This window comes from Brassica oleracea, chromosome C6 (assembly GCF_000695525.1).
Source record: "Brassica oleracea var. oleracea cultivar TO1000 chromosome C6, BOL, whole genome shotgun sequence".
Taxonomy (NCBI): Eukaryota; Viridiplantae; Streptophyta; class Magnoliopsida; order Brassicales; family Brassicaceae; genus Brassica; species Brassica oleracea.
Genome location: NC_027753.1, coordinates 19,040,766 through 19,059,982, shown reverse-complemented (window position 1 = coordinate 19,059,982; position 19,217 = coordinate 19,040,766). Strand labels below are relative to the sequence as shown.

The 19,217-nt window shown below is 35.9% G+C and overlaps 1 protein-coding gene and 1 long non-coding RNA gene across 5 annotated transcripts; one reads left to right on the top strand and one right to left on the bottom strand.

The window, feature by feature from the left end:
- The first annotated feature begins 5,160 nt into the window (after positions 1-5,160).
- On the top strand, positions 5,161-7,221 carry LOC106298818. 4 transcript variants are annotated; one of them, XR_001261565.1, is made up of 8 exons: positions 5,161-5,287; positions 5,406-5,459; positions 5,777-5,977; positions 6,063-6,167; positions 6,244-6,469; positions 6,534-6,628; positions 6,717-6,883; positions 6,955-7,221. It is a non-coding gene; the product is annotated as an uncharacterized LOC106298818 (long non-coding RNA). The 4 variants fall into 4 exon arrangements; XR_001261566.1 differs by having other exon boundaries at positions 5,777-5,848; positions 6,244-6,628; XR_001261563.1 differs by having other exon boundaries at positions 6,244-6,628.
- Positions 7,222-8,909: 1,688 nt separating this feature from the next.
- LOC106301125 (galactose oxidase) lies at positions 8,910-10,789 on the bottom strand. The gene has a single exon (XM_013737451.1). The coding sequence runs from the start codon at positions 10,630-10,632 to the stop codon at positions 9,010-9,012; it is 1,623 nt and encodes a 540-aa protein (XP_013592905.1). The 5' UTR covers positions 10,633-10,789; the 3' UTR covers positions 8,910-9,009.
- Between the last annotated feature and the right edge of the window lie 8,428 nt (positions 10,790-19,217).

Below are 19,217 nucleotides of genomic sequence, written 5' to 3'. Positions count from 1 at the left end.
GTAGCTTTTGGTAATCGATAAACAGACATGACATGATTTGGCAGAGCCGTAACCACCGACTTAATAATCACCTCCTTCCCACCTTTAGTAAAATATCTAAAAGTCCATCCATTTACCCTCTTATTCAAACGTTCTTGAACAAATCCGAACACTTGGACTTTAGATCCCCCAAGGCTTTCGGGTAACCCTAGATAAGATCCCATTCCTCCTAAATTCTGAATACCCAAAATATCCCTCAACTCTTGTCGACTGGACTCTTCAATCTTATGACCAAATTGAATTGAAGATTTCTGAAAATTTATTTGTTGCCCGGAAACAGCCTCGTACTCTTTTAAAATCTTGAGAATAGTTTGACATTCTTCTCTGTTTGCCTTGCAAAAGAATAGGCTATCGTCGGCAAATAACAAATGCGATATTGCCGGACAAGCTCTAAGCATTGTTTATCCAATCAAGTTTTAGCATTTAGTTTTTGTTTTTGTAAAAATCATTTCACTTGCCAATCAAGTTTTTTAACAAATAGATTTCCTAAAATTTAGGAAAACAAGTTTTTCAAAATTTCAACCAATTTGTGAAGAAAAGTCAAAAACCAACTTTTGTGGGTTTTCAATATAAAAACGAATTTTGTTTATTCTGTATAAAATACTATATTTTAATTAATTAATAATTAAGTAAATAATATTTTCATAAAGATAAAATTTATTATATTAATTTGAAAAATAGCCATTCAAGTTCTAAAAACGAAAATATTTTATGTAATAAAATTTATAAATAGTTTCAAAATTTCAAAATATTTTAATTTTTATAATTTATAGTTATTTTATTAATTATATTTAAGTAAACACTTAAAAATAAAATAATTTAAAACATGGTAATGTTTTTATTTTAAATAATAGCCACTATATTTTGATAAATTTTAATGGTAATTTTTTAAAAAATATATTATTTTAAAATAATGTATTGCTTATTTTATAAAAAAACTAAGAATACAGCAAAACTAAAATCTAAAAACCAAAAACCAAAACCAAAAGCTGAAAATCAAAAACCAAAATCTAAAAGTTAAAAACCAAAAAACAAAAATCTAAAACCAAAATCTAAAAACCAAAAACTAAAACCAAAAACTAATGGAAACAATCATCACCTCAATCTCCCAAGGACCCAGCCTATTTTTTTTATAAATTGATTTATTTTTGGTGTCAAAATTAAAACATTTACCGTTTTGCCCCTTTTATTTTATAACCTAATCTAATAAAATAAAACCGCCGACAGTTTTTCTTTTCATTTTCTTCTCTCCTCTTTTTTTTCCGCTCCTTCTCTTTCTTTTATCTGCGATTTTCTTGTTCTCCTCTGTGAAAATCACTTCTTCCTTCTTCTTTCTTCATAACATGTCGTCCTCCATGAGTACCGAACAAAACCTTCACTTTTCCATGGATACCGAGCAGAAGATATCAAGAACGGCGACGGCTCAACCTGATTTGATGAGAGATTCTGAGTTTTTTTTTTCGATTTAGGGTTGTAAATTAAGATTCTAGATTTTGTATGATTAGGGTTCTTCTTGTTCTCTATAGATCTGGGATTTTTATGATTTTGTGATTTTATTGTTCTTGTTCCCCTTTGCAAAATATGTTTCGTGTTTTTTATTTATTTTCTTCAGATCTGGATCTAGTATAACTGGGTATTACTAACTCAGTCGAATTTGGTATAACTAACTCAGTAGTACTTAATATTATGCAGTATAACCAGTAGAACTTAGTCGAACTCGGTATAACTAACTTAGTAGTAGTACTAGTAATACTTAGTAGTACTCAGTAAGATCGGTATAACTCGGTATAACTACACTCGGTAGTACTTAGTATAACTAATTATAATATGGTATAACTACACTTGGTAGTACTCAGTATAACTCAGTATAACTTGGTATAACTACATTCAGTAGTACGCAGTATAACTCAATATAACTTAACATCAATATTACCCAGTAGAACGAAGTATAACCCAATACAAATAAGTAAAACTATACAGTATAATGTAGTATCCGAAATTTGAAAATTTGAAAATTTGAAAATTTGAAAATTTGAAAATTTGAAAATTTGAAAATTTGAAAATTTAAAAATTTGAATTTCAATTTTTTATGATTTATATTAATAATTTCGAAAATGCAAAAGGGCAAAATCGGATATTCAAGTTTCATTAAAACAATAGGGGTATAAGAGATTTGAGAGGCCAATAGAATATTGTCTCACCACAAATAGGGGCATGAGAGGAGTTGGCTCACAGAGGTTAGGGTTGACGCCGTTTGAGAGGTTCGTTGGGTCGTAATCAAAATACGAACTTAAGCCCATATAGTGTCGAAATAAATGAAGCTCCGCGTTTAATTAAGCTGGACAGGTGTCGGCACGACATCGATCGAATTGATGACGTGGATGGCGACATGGACACCTTGGGAGAGAAGGAATCTGTATTTTATATGTAGATATATATGTATTCATATCCAATACTGATATTTGAATACTTAAGTTGTTTGCATAATTAAATCTTTGAAACTTGATAGAAAGAAGGCACATGCAAAGGCAATAAATTCAATACTATACGACACTTCCTTGGTTACCAAGCTTGCGGTTCTCTCACATTGAAATTCAATTGTTACTATGCATATACAACTCACTGCCACTCTGACCACAACACCAATACCACATCCTCGCTGCAGGTTTAAATGGTGACATGGCAACAGTGACCAACTCTAAAAGTCATGTAAACAAGTGGAAATCTGGTGCTGCACCTACTAAAATTGGCAGACATACACTTCATCCAAGTAAGCAGTTTCTGTTTTGTTTACAAAAACATCAAAAAGATGCATTCTTAATAATGTTGCTTTGTATCTTTCTCAGTTGTTAGTAATGTTTAAATAGTTTGTAACAGGCTTTGAGACAGAACACAGAGAAACCCAACATCTTCACGTGCACATCAGTCAATTTGTTATTCATGTGCAGAAACCCATGACCTCTTCAGCATGATGGTCCTGATGCTGCAGATTACATGGAACGTATCAATATAAGCGATGTACATGAAGGACACACTTGCTACCAAAGGAGCTGAACAACTATCAATAGTATTCTCCTTCTAGAGCTCTTAATCTCTCTTTTAATTGATGTTTATATTGTTTATGGTTTTTTAATAGAGAAAAGAATTATCATGGTAAGATATTGTAAGGCTCTGGGAGATTGGGAAGTAAGCCTGAAGAAGAATCAAATTAAGAAAAAAAAGAATACTCTGATTTTTTATACACCATACATGACATTACTACTCTTAGACTTGGTGGCGATCCAAGATGAGATATTGTGGGAACAAGTAAAGACTGAATGGAATGAACAAGAAAAAGAACAATGGTAACAACTATTGGAACAATTTTTCGGAAAACTACAAGCAATCGTCTATATGATATTATACTCAATGTTTCAAAAAAAAAAAAGAAGAAAACTCCTCAATGTTTAAAGACCTAACCCATCCATCAGTAACCATAATCACATCACTTGAAAATAATACAAAAAAGTGATTCGAAAATATCCCCTCTCAAGTCTTAAAAAGCTACGAGATATCTATACTGAAATCATTTCACGAGTAGGTTAAACATCAAAGGCATAAAAATATTTCCATCAAAAGAACAATGATTTCATCTCTTCACTTGGTTTCTACTGGTTCATATCTACATAATGTTTGCCTTTACGCCATATTAATGTTACACAGAGGAGAAAGGAATATGGGGAAAGAATACATAAACTAGTAGAGCGACAATGCAAAACAACGGGTGATCAATATTGATAACTCATCAGAACATCATTCCATGGTATAAGTGTCGAATAACTCCCATGTTACATAGAAACACGGACAAATCTCCAAAATAGCACATTTCTAAGTTTATATCACAAAAATAACACTCAAAAACTAAAATGACCAAAATAGTACCTTTCTAAGTTTATCCTTTGAAAATTTTAATTTTTTTATTTTTCAAAATTTGAAATCTTATCCCCAAAACCTCATTTCTCAACTCTAAACCCTAAACCCTAAACTTTAAACCCTAAACCCTAAACCATAAACCCTAAACCCTAAACCATAAACCGTAAACCCTAAACTCTAAACCCTAAACCCTAAACCCTAAACTCTAAACCCTAAACCCTAAACCCTAAACCCTAAACTCTAAACCCTAAATCCTAAACCCTAAATCCTAAACCTCACCCTTTAACTCTAAACCCTAAGTTTGTGATTTTTGATAAAACATTAAGTGCTATTTTTGTGACTTTTGACCTTGAGTGCTAGTTTGGGAACATAAACTTGATTTAGTGCTATTTTTGTCTTTTTCTCTAGAAACACTGAAAACAATGAAATCGACAATTCAAAGATGGGTCTGAATAAATGGGTCCCGTCCTAATTTTTGTTTTAAAAAAATTCTTATAGTATTTATTACAAACTATATGAAAATATATAAAAATAATTATCTAAATAAAATTAAAATGAAAATATAAACAAATTCTTTACTTCATTTTATCAAAAATTTATAAAAGTTCACCTCTTCAAATCAACTCATAGCGCAAAACATTATTAAAAAGCAAACATTGTTATCGTACACATTATTTCCAAATAAAAACCTAAAATACATTCAATCAGAACTTTAAAAAAAATTCCTCTCTATCTGAGATAATATACTTTGAATCGAACAGTGGAACCATTTATGCTATATTTGTTTGACCTAAACAACTTTAAAACAAAGTAATACACTGCTACCGTTAAGCACTATCAAATAGATTAAAAACACTCATTATATAATAAATATACCAACCTGACGCGTATTGCCGGAATACCACTAGTTTATATTAAAAATTCATAAACCAACCAAACATGAAATTTTGTGGAACAATCTATTTTAAATTTGAGATATATTATATATAAAGTTAATTGTTAATCTAAATCCTAGCAAAAAAAAAAAATTATTTTTATTTGGTTATCTATCTATAATAATAAAGTTAGGTTATGCTTTCTCTTCGGACCTCCGCATCATCAATCGTATGAGAGGCATTTTGTTACATCTGTCCTTATCTATTTTACTTTGTTTTGATGTTTAAAAGATGAATATTTTTGGTGGATATTTTTGGTGGGCTATTATTCTCTTAGGCTCAATTGTTGTTAGGTTTGGTTAATCTTCTTCACCATAACTGTCGCGTTTAAGCATTTTATGCGATTATTCCCATTCCTCACGTTCTCAAGCAATCGGACTCTTCCTCTCCCAAAAACCAACGTAAGCTCCAACTATAAATCTCCAATCTCCAAGGGATGAACAACACAATTTGAGAAGAAAAGTCTCTAATAATTACCAAAACCGAGAATGGCTAATTCCTTCATCTTTCTTGCGACAGGGACCAGTCTCCAAGGTCTCTCTCTATTCACCCTCTCGATCACTCTCAACTTTGGTAATCATCTCTTTGCTATTTTCGATTTCAAATTTTTGGGGTTTTGGTCTCTGGTTGTTTCGTGGGATAGTGTTGGACGATCAAAGGATTTATCTTTTGGTTTTAACACTGGACTGAGAGGGTATATGTGCTTTGTATGAACTGCTTTGTATGTCTATGTGATTAAGGTTAGTCTTTCTTCGTTTTTTTTTAAGAAACACAGTCTTTCTTCTTCTCTAAGAAAGCATACTAGGTTGAATTTATCAAGTACTTGTGTATCTGTTGTTCTTTGTTGTGATTAAATTCATCGATCTTATGATATGATCTATGGTTTTCAGTTAAAAACCATAACGCACCTTCTGAGACAAAGCCCCTGATAGTACACAAGCTTTCACACCACTTCTCTTTCGGTAAGTATCTCTAATAAAAAATATTCTTTTTTCATTAGATGGGTTTTGTGGGTTTGCTCTGTGACGAGGAATTGAATTTGAGGTTTTTAAAGAGGATGTCGTTGTAGAAAACAGAAAGCAACACCTTATGTAAGTGTCCATACATGTTAACCTCCATCACCTTGGGGTTATTCATATGTTATTTCTGAAGATAGTTTACATTTCACTGATGCAGCCTCTTTTTTTGTGCTGTTGATAATACTGTGAGCATGCGGTTTATGAAAACTGGGAAACACGTACGAATCGGAGTGGACTACTCAACTGCTACCTGGTTAAACACGTAAGTTTATTTCCATGGAGTAGCATGTAATGTCTGATAAAACATCAAACCAATTGTGGCTGTTACCTGAACGAAGGGAGCTAGGATATACAGCATACTTGGTTTGGTTATCTGAATATGAAGGACGGTGGGCTTCACACTTCAACCATTTCAGTTAAAACTCCAGTTTTTAAAAATTGTATTTGTTCAAACTATGCCCATGGAGAGAAGTAATCAGTTCATTGACCAATATTATATCAAAGGCCATGTCCACTTTGACTCAAGTTTGAGCAAGCTCCAAGTTATGATGGAGGTTCCAAGGGGTATCAACGTTGATAACCGCAACAAATTTTTTTTTCTGATATTGACGGTTCTTTGTTTCATCAGTGATCCAGGAAGCTACATTATTCTATGAGACCATTGTCTATACGTACATACGCATATGGTGAAGATTAAAGGGTTTAGCTTAGATTCGTGTGTCTGTAAGTCATTACTTTATTCAATGTGCAAACATAACTCAAGTGTTTGAGTCTAATTCTAATTTGGATGTTGTCTCTACTTCTCTCTCAGGTTCATTGGTTAAAGAAGCTGGTTCATTGGTTAATGAAGTTAAATGGAGTATTTTTGGTAGTAGTTTTTCTGTCTTAGACTCGGGTTTAGGCTTTGAGATCGGTGATCCTTCTCAAAGGACTCTAGTAGGAAAAGCAGTAAAACCAACTCAAAAATCAATCTCTACCGTAAGTTCAATTTCTTCTTAATTATTCAAGGACTGTTTATAACCTGAGGCTCTTTTCTCTGTGAACAAAAGTCTGGAGCTGTCAACTTGCGGAAAGTCAACAGGGTGAGAATTGGAGTGCAAGCAAGAGTGACTAAACTTCTTATGCGGTAAAGAGGATTGGCTTATTTATGAAGAAGAGTCAGGTCTTTGTGTTTAGTAAGTTGCATAGTCACATGTGGTTTGTATGAAATATCAAGCTTTGAAGGGTGATTTGCTTTTAAAATTTGGCTATTTGGTTTGGGTCTAATTTTTCATTGTAATGTGTTTCTGATCATGAACCGGTTTGAGCAAATACTATTTGTCGTCTACGTATGGTAAACATATTCTTACGGGTTCTCTCAGTTTGTAAAGAAAAAAAAGTGTGCTTCTGTGTCCATCTAACAACTCAGGATCCAAAACAACTTACATACAACTTACATCAATTGGATGTTTCAGAAACTTCTTTGTACTTTGGAAAAATTGAATAAACTTCACTAATCTCAGCATTTTTATTTTCATATAATGAAGAGACTATGTAGATTTTTGCATCGTATTAAGACACCAACTAAATTGAGAATTTTGGGAAGAACCTCACAATGATGTTAAAAAGTGTTAAAAACATATAAAATGGTCTCATTTATTTAGTTTTCTCTGCATATTTCAAAAAAAGAAGTTTTACAATAAAAAGTAAATTCTCAAAAGAGAAAGTTTAACTAATAAAAAATATCTTAAAACAATGAAAGTTCTAAATCATAAATGTAAAAAACATTAATATGAAGTAATTCCCCATATATAAAAAGGTTTCATTGGAAAATTTCTTAAGCCATATTAATAAAGATTTAGCACTACCAATAATAACATTCAGCAAGAAAACACTCTCAATAAAATATGTCAAATAAATATCATAAATGAGTTCAAAATTGTTAAAAGGTTTAAAAAACATATATAATGGTCTCATTTATTTAGTTTTCTCTGTATTTTTCAAAAAAGAGTTTTTAGAATAAAAAGTAAATTCTCTTAAAAAGAGAAAGTTTAACTAATAAAAAATATCTTAAAACAATGAAAGTTCTAACTCATAAATGTAAAAAAAACATTAATATGAAGTAATCTCTCATAAATAAAAAGGTTTCATTGGAAAGTTTCTTAAGCCATATTAATAAAGATTTAGCACTATCAATAATAGCATTCAGTAAGAAAACACTCTCAGTAAAATATGTCAAATAAATATCATAATTTTTGTACTGCTGAGTTGAATTTGAAAACAATTTGTAGAAAGTAAGTAATATTCATCATTTTGTACATTATATTATAAATGTAAATTATTATTAATTAAAACATCCACATGCCTTTTGTTATGCAAGGATTTATCGCACCTAATCGTGTACGTCATTATGAAGTTTTTCTCAAGCAGCTTCACCAACTTCTTTGCGAAGAAGAACGTAGATCACCTACCACAAATACACGAGTTGCTTTGCTCACATCTTTATTCTTTATTTCGAAAAGGAAAAGAATATCTGGATAAGTTATCAATTTAGATCCGAGCAATGATGGACCATGATTAAAAATTCACTTAGCGGATTCAAATTAGAGTCGGAGACAAAGTATTTAACGAATACATCCATAATGAAACCCCTAATTTGGTGTTTTAAGAGGATGATCACAAACAAACACATGCATTTACGTGCTTTATTTTGGAACATCAACTTTATTTTTTGTTTTAATTTAAATTATATTTACTTTGGTTCAACTATCAGCTATTTATTTGGTTGTTATTTCATTAATCTATAAAACTCACTTATGCTATTTTTCTTTGACCTAACCAACTACAAAACAAAGTAATACACTGATATCACCAACCACTATCAAATGGATCAAAAAATCAATTATCAACTCATCAGAAAACAAATACAAACCCGACGCGTACCACTGGTTAATTTATAAAACCAAAACATCTAAATGACCGGACCAAATAAAACATTGTATGGTTAGAATTGGCCAAGTAAGGGTTTCCATTAAAAATATTCATATTAAGCCATGTGTTTTCTTTTTATTAACATATTTAACAATTATTCATGATTAAAAATCGAAATATTTCCTCGTTTTTAATCAAATAACTATACGTATCCACCGAGCGACGCTAGGAACGCCTTGGTTAACGGCGAAGGCCATGTAATAACCTGGGGGAGAGACGGCGCCGTTAAGTGGAGCCGTGCACTGAATCCTATAACGTCCTTCTCCGTCAGGTATTGATGGCCCAACGGTCAACTTCACGAGCCGTTGACCCTGAGAAAACGAGTGAGTCGCAAAAGGCGCGCTTCCCCAATTGATCTGAATCGTCTCCACAACCGGCAACGGCACCGTCACGAACACATCGAAGACCTCGCCGTATCTTACGATCTGCGGAATTTCTCGGAGCTCGGGTCGGAGATTGGCTCGATCCTGTGAAAGATACTCCGGAGAAAACGCTTCGATACGTAACTCGGTGGGAAACTCGGCGTTGAATTTGTAGAAGTAGTGAGGGTTACTTCCGGCGAGGAGGATTCGACCGTCCGGTAACAGATTCGCCGTCGAATGGTACATTCTCGGTACGGTTCCTGGATTCAGTGTCATGAATCGCAATCCAATTGGTTGATCGGGTCGGTATAGAAGCGGGTAAAGACACGGATCCGATCCCATTTCGAATCCTTGGGTTCCGGCTTGAGCTCCGTTTATGATCAGAATCTCTCCCGTCGGTAGATTCACCATATCTCCCATGATCCTCCCGAACGGCATCTCCTCTGTCACCCAAGCCGGATCCGGCGCGGTAGCGACGATTCGACCGCAGGTTCCGTGCGCCGGTGCGTCAACGGCACGCGCTGTGAAAGCGCCGGATTGAGCTCCGCCGCATATTAGGATCTCCGCCGTGGCGAAATCTCCTTGGATTGCTAGCATCGCCGATGATCCACCCGACGGATAATTCCTCGGACCGCCGATTAGAGGCGGATACTCTTTGACGACGGCGTTTGTACGGTGATCGTATTTGACGGCGCGGCTGTTGGCGAAGATGAAGAGGTTTCCGCCGTCGTCGGGGAGGAGATGAACGTAAGGGTAGAGATTATCCATCTGTTTATCCTCCACGTCAGCAAGAAACTGAAACGGAACGGCGCCGTTCTCGCGAGGAGGGTAATACTCAACCGTATTGGTTCCTCTCCCACCGACGATGATAACCGAACCATCCGGTAATATCTGGTTACTAGCGTACCAGCGTCCGGTTATTAACTCGGTGTCTTGGAGCTCCACCCAATCGCAGGTCTCGTTTGGGTCACACGGTTCGAATTTCCTGATCTTTTTAAACCCGTCTCTATCCCCACCCGTTTGAAGCAAAGAACCGTCGGATAAAAACTGACCCGAAGAGCACCACGTGTCGGTTAGGATCATCAGTGGTCGGATCTGGTTTGTACCAAGGTCAAATAGAACCGAATGAGCAAAGCAATCACGTTTCAGAACGGCGTCGTTTGGATCTTTCCGGCACCGGTGCTTGCCAAGAGCTTTTCTCGACGGTCCGATATTCGTCCGATCGAGTAGAACCACTGTGTTGAACCGGGTCACTGCCGTGTGCATAGAGGCTATACCGGCGTCTTGTACGATGAGCTCCCACGTGCCTGGTAAATCAGCACGTGTGATGGAGAAGAGAAGAAGTATAACTATAACTACGATCCCTGGAGCGTTATAACGAACCAGTTCTGCCATTTTTGTCGGTTAAGCTTGGAAGCTTTTCGCTTCACTGACATGTTTTAAAGAAGATTAAGTGGGGAAAAAGGTGTACACTGTGAATTGATCGCAGCCGTTGATATTGAATGAGATGATTTTTTTTATTCGACGATCAGATAACTAGAGACTGTGTGAGGGTCCCATGAACACATTCGAAGTAGCTAAAGATAATATTATATTATTATTTATTACTAAGCTAAAGAAAAAAGAATCTTGTATTTTTCCCTAAAGTTTATATCGTTAAAATTCGTGTTACGTTCAGAATACAATTGATTTTCAAAAGTCAAGTTTATATAGCGATTAATCAGCATAAACTGACAACCGAAAGTCTGAAACAACATTTCAAATGGATCAAACGAGCTAAGAAGAATCAATCGTTTTTGTCAAAAAAAAAAAAAAAAAAAAAAAGAAGAATCAATCGATTTCGTTTTGTAATTAGTAAACGTATTTGTCAAGTGATTAGCTAGCAAGTTTCTCCTTTTTACTGCTCAAAAGGCATAATCATGAGAAAAAAAAAACAATCGACCAAAGATTCTATTGAATACTTTTATGGTTTATAAAATAATTTACACTTTTCGTAGATAGATTAATTTATATTTTTATATAGTTTCTATCTCTTTCCTTTACAAGCCAATATCAATTCACAGCCGTTTCATAAAATGATTAGTCCTATTGGTTAACGTGTTCTTTTTCTTATCTTTTCCCCATGCTTCTCATTTTTCTAATGATCATATCTTTCGTCATCTTGATGGTTCTTGGACATGGACAACAAAAATAAATGATAGTTCTTCTACATGATTAGTTGATAAACTGATCGATTAATTCGTTAATTTAGATTAATTGATAAGCTTTTGTGTTGTGCTGTCTTGTCTGTAGATAGTGATTTCAAAAAGTGTCACCCATTTCTAAATTGCTTTCGCTCTTGCAATATTTCTTTTTTTTTTTTAACACAACTAACTTTCATTCATCAACTTTCTTGAATACAAATACTAAAGAAAATTATCCATCCTCTTTGATAAATATCATAAGATACAATAACATACCAAATTAAGAAAGATAGATCTTCAAAGCAAGATGACAGCGAATTCAAGACAAAGCTTGAATGCGTCGATGGAGCATACCCGACAGAGTCGGACAGCTGAGACTTAGTCACATAATGTGACGTTGAGGGACAACCCTCACCTACGAGACAACACATGGTAATCTCAGTTGCATCTTCTGGCCCCGTACATACCGCTACGCAAGATAACAAACCGGTGATAAAGCTGAAGTCGAAGCTCGGCAGCGAAGCCGAGAAATCATCTTCTTCCAAGGGAAGAAGGTATGGTGGAAAAGTCCTCTCTTCAAAAGACGAGGAAGATTGAAATGGAAACTGTCTCGGTGAATCCACCGATAAACTCTTCTTAACAAGATAATATGTCATTATACGCAAAAGTAAGGCCTCGGTGAACCCACCGGAAATCTTTATCAAACAAGTCAATACCAAAACCACTGTTTTCAATAGAATCAGTACAGTCGGTACCATCAAAAGCAATACCGTATTTCTTGGTTTTGTGTAACTGGTTTGTGGGCTATAACAATAAGGGAGATTAGCAGTCTAGGTCCAATTAGTGATCACCCTTGCAATATTTCAAAATTCATTTTTAATCTCTTTTTCTTTCAATACGGTTTAGGTTGAGGCTATTTACCCATGATACCCAGTTATACAAGAAACTCTTGTCTTGATCCATATCAATAGGCTTGATCCGTATGATCATGTAGTTACATACAGACCACTTTAAGAAACAACCATTAATGATGATCTATTCCTGAGGCTATATAATTTTATGAATCTAAACTTTACGTCTATGATAATGAAATTGAGGTTATAAATGTCTGTGGATAAATGACACATTACATTGATATTGTTCCTGACATATATCTTTACAGTCAGTACTCAAATCTCTACGGTCTACTGTTAAATCATGCAATTCGGTTGATCTCAAAATGTTCTGGAGCAACTGTGGAAACCATATGGAGTCATGGAGACCATGTTAGCCAATGATGCATTAACCGAACACAAACATTTAAGTAGTTTTGCAATATGATGACATTTGTTGGTACAAAACCTGAACTTGGCTGTTTCCTATAAAAGGGGTTGAAATAATATAGCACATACACTCAAGAGATCTGCCTGTGTATCAAGGTAGATTTTTAGCAGGATAGTATAAGGCATTACTAGGTGGGCTTCTAGAGAAAAAAAAAAGTTGCACCTTTGCATCATACTTTTTTTTTTTTTTTTTTTTTTTNNGGGGACTAACCCCTCGGCGCGAGGCAGCCCATTTGTTACTATGGGAATTAGATACCCAATTGCCTGGCCAAACACTTGGGCATATCTGAGGGGGAGGATCGAACCCGCGGCCCTTAGGACCAACGAATTCGCCTCGCGCCACTCGACCACAAGCGCTTGGTTTGCATCATACTTTTTAAAGCTGCATAATCTCTGGAGCCATATACAGTGAGGAACCACAAAGTTTCTGCCAAACCCCTAGGCTGCAACGATCTGAGCTAAGAAAGTGTGATGTTAAGTACAAATTACAATCTCGAAATAAGCATAGTCCCACATTCAAAATAAACTAGATAGGTTTGCCAAAAAAAAAACTAGATAGGCTCTGTTCGTTTGTACATCTGGAAGATGCATCCAGATGGTCCATCTAGATATCTTATCCAGATGCTCCATCTAGCTGTTGTTCATTTTTTCATTTTGTCCATATGTTCGTTTGCTTTTCATTTTTTAACTTCCATCTACATCCAGGTGGACTTGTTAATAAAATGATTAAAATATAATTTTTTTACGTTTCGGCGGAAAATAGCATTTTTACGGTTTTGGCGGAAAATTTTTTTGCGGTTTTTGAGGAAAAATGTGTTTTTGGCGAAAAACTGCATTTTTGTTGTTTTGGCGGAAAAATACGTTTTTATGGGTTTGGCGAAAAAATACGTTTTGCGGTTTGGACGGGAAAAGTGTGTGTTTGCGGTTTTGGCGGAAAAAGTTTTTTTTCACGATTTTGGCGGGAAAAACATTTTCGCGATTTTGGCGGGAAAATCATTTTTGCGGTTTCGACGAAAAAATACATTTTTCCGGTTTTGGGTGGGAAAATACATTTTTCCGATTTTGGCGGGAAAATGCATTTTTCCGATTTTGGCGAGAAAATGTGTTTTCCAGTTTTGGCGGGAAAATGCGTTTTTCTGGTTTTGGCGGGAAAATTCTGTTTTCCGGTTTTGGCGGGAAAATTCTGTTTTCCGGTTTTGGCGGGAAAATTGTGTCTTCCAGTTTTGGCGGAAAAATGCGTTTTTCCGGTTTTGACGGGAAAATTCTGTTTTCCGGTCTTGGCGGAAAAATTCCGTTTTCCGGTTTTGGCGGGAAAATGCGTTTTTCTGGTTTTGGCGGGAAAATACGTTTTTCGGTTTAGGCGGGAAAATTCCGTTTTGGCGGAAAAATTGTGTTTTCCAGTTTTGGCGGGAAATGCATTTTTTCTGGTTTTGGTGGGAAAATTATGTTTTCCGGTTTTGGCAGGAAAATTGTGTGTTTCCAGTTTTGGCGAGAAAATGCATTTTTTCGGTTTTGGCCGGAAAATGCTTTTTGGAGTTTGGCGGAAAAATGCGTTTTTTGGGTTTTGGCGCAAAAATGCGTTTTTTTTTGTTTTGACGAGAAAATGCGATTTTTCGGTTTTGGCGGGAAAATGCGTATTTCCGGTTTTGGCGGGAAAATTTTGTTTTCCGGTTTTGGCGGGAAAATTGTGTTTTCCAATTTTGGCGGGAAAATGAGTTTTTTCCGGTTTTGGCGGGAAAATGCGTTTTTTTCAGTTTTGGCGGGAAAATTCAGTTTTCCAGTTTTGGCGGAAAAATTGTGTTTTCCAGTTTTGGCGGAAAAATTGTGTTTTCTAGTTTTGGCGGGAGATGCGTTTTTTCCGGTTTTGGCGGAAAAATTCCGTTTTCCGGTTTTGGGAGGAAAATTGTGTGTTTCCGGTTTTGGCGAGAAAATGCATTTTTCCGGTTTTGGCCGGAAAATGCTTTTTGGAGTTTGGCGGAAAAATGCGTTTTTGAGTTTTGGCGGGAAAATGCGTTTTTTTTTTGTTTTGACGGGAAAATGCAATTTTTCGGTTTTGGTCGAAAAGTGTGGTTTTATTGGTTTGGCCGAAAAATGTGTTTTTATTGAAATGTTTGTTTTATGTTTTTTGGCGGAAAAACGCATCTTGCGGTTTTGGCGGGAAAGTGTGTTTTTCAGTTTTTGCGAGAAAATGCATTTTTTGGTTATAGCAGAAAAATGTATATGCAAAAAAATAGAATTTAGGGTTTGAAAATAATATTTTGATTTTAAAAGGTCATTTTTGTCATTTATCATTTTGGACTGAACTAGATGCATCTGCATCCAGATGCACCATCAAGACTCACTTTCATTTGAGTGAAAATTTGAGATGAGCTTTTAAAATTTCAGCTGGGTGATCCATCTGGATGTAACATTATAATGCACAAAACGAACATCGATTTGTATCTTCACCCAGATGATCCATGTAAGTGAGCAAACGAACAGGGCCATAGTGTATATACATGAAAAGCAGAACGAGACCATATAGTACTATCTCACATAACACTCACTTATTTCTGCAAACAATGGAGCTGATCAAAATACCTTGCAAATTCAGAATCAGCTATCTTCAGAGCTGCATCATTATCATCTGTAGATAGGAGAAGATTCTCTTTCAAGAACGCAAGAACCTTAGCAATTGAGTTTCAAACTTACACAATATATATTCCTAGGGATGAGAATCAGAGACATAGCTGAGGCTTTAAATCTCAGTGAATGATATTATTGTCACGAAGTACATATAAACCAGCAGCTACAACATACAAAATTCATTGAAGAGTGAGAATGCACTTCTACTGTCTGAAACCAAACGGAGAATAAGGAAAAACTTATCTGCAGGTTTTACCTAACTGCTGCATGAAATGCTTAGCAGTAACATCGGGACTCTTATATGACACTGAATAAACATAGACTAATCACCTCCTTTGCAGCACTCCAACACCAAATTTGTTTTCCCGGGAGCCTACATCAAAAAATTCAGTAAACAGAAACACGTCCACTCACAGTTAGACCATCTGCATTCCAAGCATTTACCATTCCGATACCATATCACCATGACAGCCTACATCTACAGAGTTCAAATGAATGCTAATCAGGGCCGGACCTGAGTTTTATGTGGCTTGAAACAATTATGAATTAGAGGCTAAATGGTTAATATATATTTTTCGTAATCACTTTGGGGCTGATGATATATACATATTAACCACTTCAATTTTGAGGACAGAGGCGAATGTTTTATCTAGATATAACCAAGATCGGCCCTATAGTCTGAATAACAAGTTCCATTCGCACTCTTGGAATTAGACCCATTTACAAGAATTCTGATTATTTTTTAAGTCACTGAAACTGAAAATGGCTGGCTTGGATTTTTGGTTGTTCATGGTATAGTTCACGTATGGCGCTGCCTGTCATATCTGATGAACGAGAACGCACAAGAGGCTCTGGCTGATGTGTTGCAAGCACAGGTTGTGTCTCCGGAATGGCCAACCGCATTGTATCTGCCAGCGGCTTGCTTGTTATGGCTTCTTCTTCTTTGTATTCATTATGAATTATGATGTTGATTGTGATTTCTGGTTTATCTCATGGGAAAACCCTTTTCTGAGAGACTTATTTTTCAGGCTTTGTCAAATTATCAGTTAGTTATTTTCCATTGAAATATCCTTATGATTTTTTTTTTGTATCAGAATAACTTATAAGAAACTTGATTGTATCATGGTGAAGTGAAAAAGCAGCTGTTGTTTAGAAAAGAAAAGGAAATACAAAGCCCTAATAAAGACTTTTCATAAGCTGTGGATCCTCTACATAATCTTGAAAGGTATAAACTGCATCACCTCGACACTCCAACCATTGTACTTCAGTTTTTGCCAAAGTGTTCCTCTCGATATTGTAGTAAATAACATAAAAAGCGTCTGAGACCATGCATGGCGACAAGACAATATAACATGTACGAGTCATTCCAACAATTTTAAATCTATTGGTACACGGATGCTTCCAAGAAAATGTCAGTTTGTAGATATTCGTTGACCATTTATTTATCCCAGCAGCTTCTTCTAGCAACCACAAACGGAGAGTTCTTTGATTGGTACTTGTAAACTGAACGGCACCTAATCTACCCTTGTAGTTTATCAAAGTAGAACTTTTAGCCATGCTTTCATCATCAATATTGATAAAGCTGAACTTCTCAGATCTAACATCAAAGCAAGCTATTACAGTCTTCTTCTTTGACCGGCTGCTATTAAAGCGTGCGAGGTAATACAAAACCCCATCTATACAAATCATATGACCTTGAGAGTACAAAGGACGATGGTATTTGAATTCGATCATTCTCCATAAAAGTTTTCCAGTCTCCAATGTTAGAACCCGTGCCTGGCTGGTGGCGGATATACATAATGTTGGAACAATATTTTATTGGTTATATGTGAAAACGAAATGGGTCATTGGGCCAATCATCTAATAAGCTTTTGAAGCATGATGATTAATGAATGGAAGTAGAGAAAGTCTCACATCGGAGAGAACTGGAACAAATGAGGAGTATATATATGTACTCACTCTAACTCTTGTTCAAATGGCGCACATGAGAGGATAGGCTCGCTCCTCCCCCCCCACGCGCGCCGCCGTCCGGTTCGGCTCGGCGTAGGCTTGGGGTTTGGATCTTGGGTCTTGGTGGAGGGCCTCTGGCCCAATAAGATTCGTTTTAAACCAAGTTAAGCTTAACGTTTTGCCATTCCATTTCTAAAAAACAACATGACATTTGTGTATAAACGACATGTAGTTCGTATAAAAACGACATGAAGTTTATCTGTTCGAAATGGATCAGAACGAGTCAACAAGAGAGAAACTTGCAGAGAAAGCTGCTCAACGTTCCACTCCGAGATCTTTGAGAGATTTTCGGAAAACGGTCACAACAGTTTCGAAAAACCGCTCCTCGTCTCCTCTTTAAATACGGACTCTCCTCCCCTTCATTTTTCACTTCTTTTCGTATCGAAAACCAACAGCAAAAAATCTCTTAGTGTAAGTCATAAAAACCGAGAGTGTTTCTTAGAATTTATAGTTCGATAGGGCGTTCACGAGTGAAGCGTGAATCGTCTGCCAAGTTTGTATCCTGGGACTCGATATTCGTATAGTCCCGTCTCACTAACGGAGCGAATATTTAGAGTTAAGGAAATATATCATATCTCGACACCATGTATCTTTGCGAATACGATTTCTTATCGTTCTTGTATTCCTTTTTTACATTCATCTAATTCCTTAACATCTCTTTTATTTTATCGTTTATGTCAGTCCCGTTTACCGGCTTGTACAATCTTAACTCTAAATCGCTTTACGTCTAAAGCTCAAATCGGGTTGAAGAACGACTTATAAAAATGGGTTTTGGAACGGTGTTTGCGATTTGCTTTATAGCTCTTCCGCGAAACGTTTTTTATTTATCTCATAAACGGTTTGTGTTTTTGCTCTGTAGCACTATCGAAAAACGTTTATTCATATACGATTCATAGAAACCTTTTCTGGTTTCGTTCAAAACGATGTTTGCGATTTTCTCTTTGCTTATCCGCGAAACGTTTATTTGTTCTTTCGTAAACGTGTTTGCGAATTGCTTTATAGCCCTTCCGCGAAACGTTTCCTATGTATTTCATAACGATTTGCGGATTGCTTTCTAGCATTATCGCGAAATGTTTTTGAAATACGATTTTTAAAACAAAGTACATGAATCGTTTCCATAACCGCTTCCTTAAGCGAGTTTATGAAACATTCTAAGTCTATACAAAACGGTTTCTGCGAACGCTTCTCTAAGCGAGTTTGCAAAACGTTTTTTTCAGACTAATATCGATATGATTTGGTTCAAACACCAAAAATGACCATCAATTTCAAACTATTATTTTTCTTTAAATAATATGTTATTTGTGAATGGAGTACTGATTCACTTTCATGTTTTTCTCTACAGAAAAAACACTGACGAACGATAACAACACCCCCATTGACACCACATATGTCATTCAGACTCCACTCAACGTTGCAGCAACTGATGCTGCTGATGAGACCACACACCGTAGCCTATTCGGTGCTGGTCTTTATCAGACGGGTTCAGTTTCAAGAACCGCAAGTGGTCTGGTGGCAGTTCAAACTCCTCCGTCTGTACCTAGCTTGTTCACTCAAGGACTGATGCCAGACAAGTTTGACTGCAAAGGCTTCAAAACGTGGCAGAAGAAGATGATGTTCTTCCTGACAATGATGAAGCTGGACAAGTTCATCCAGGAGGACAAGCCCCTTATTACTTACGGGATTGATGATGTTCACAGTCTTGCAACTGTTGACATATGAGTGCATTCCGACTTCATCTGCAAAGGGTACATTTTGGGTCATCTCATTGACCCATTGTACCGTGTCTACTGTGAGATCCCCACGACGAAAGAGCTATGGAGATCACTGGACAAGAAGTACA

Coding starts and splice junctions, on each gene's coding strand:
- LOC106301125 (XM_013737451.1), bottom strand. CDS start 10,632: ATGGCAGAACTGGTTCGTTATAACGCTCCAGGGATCGTAGTTATAGTT.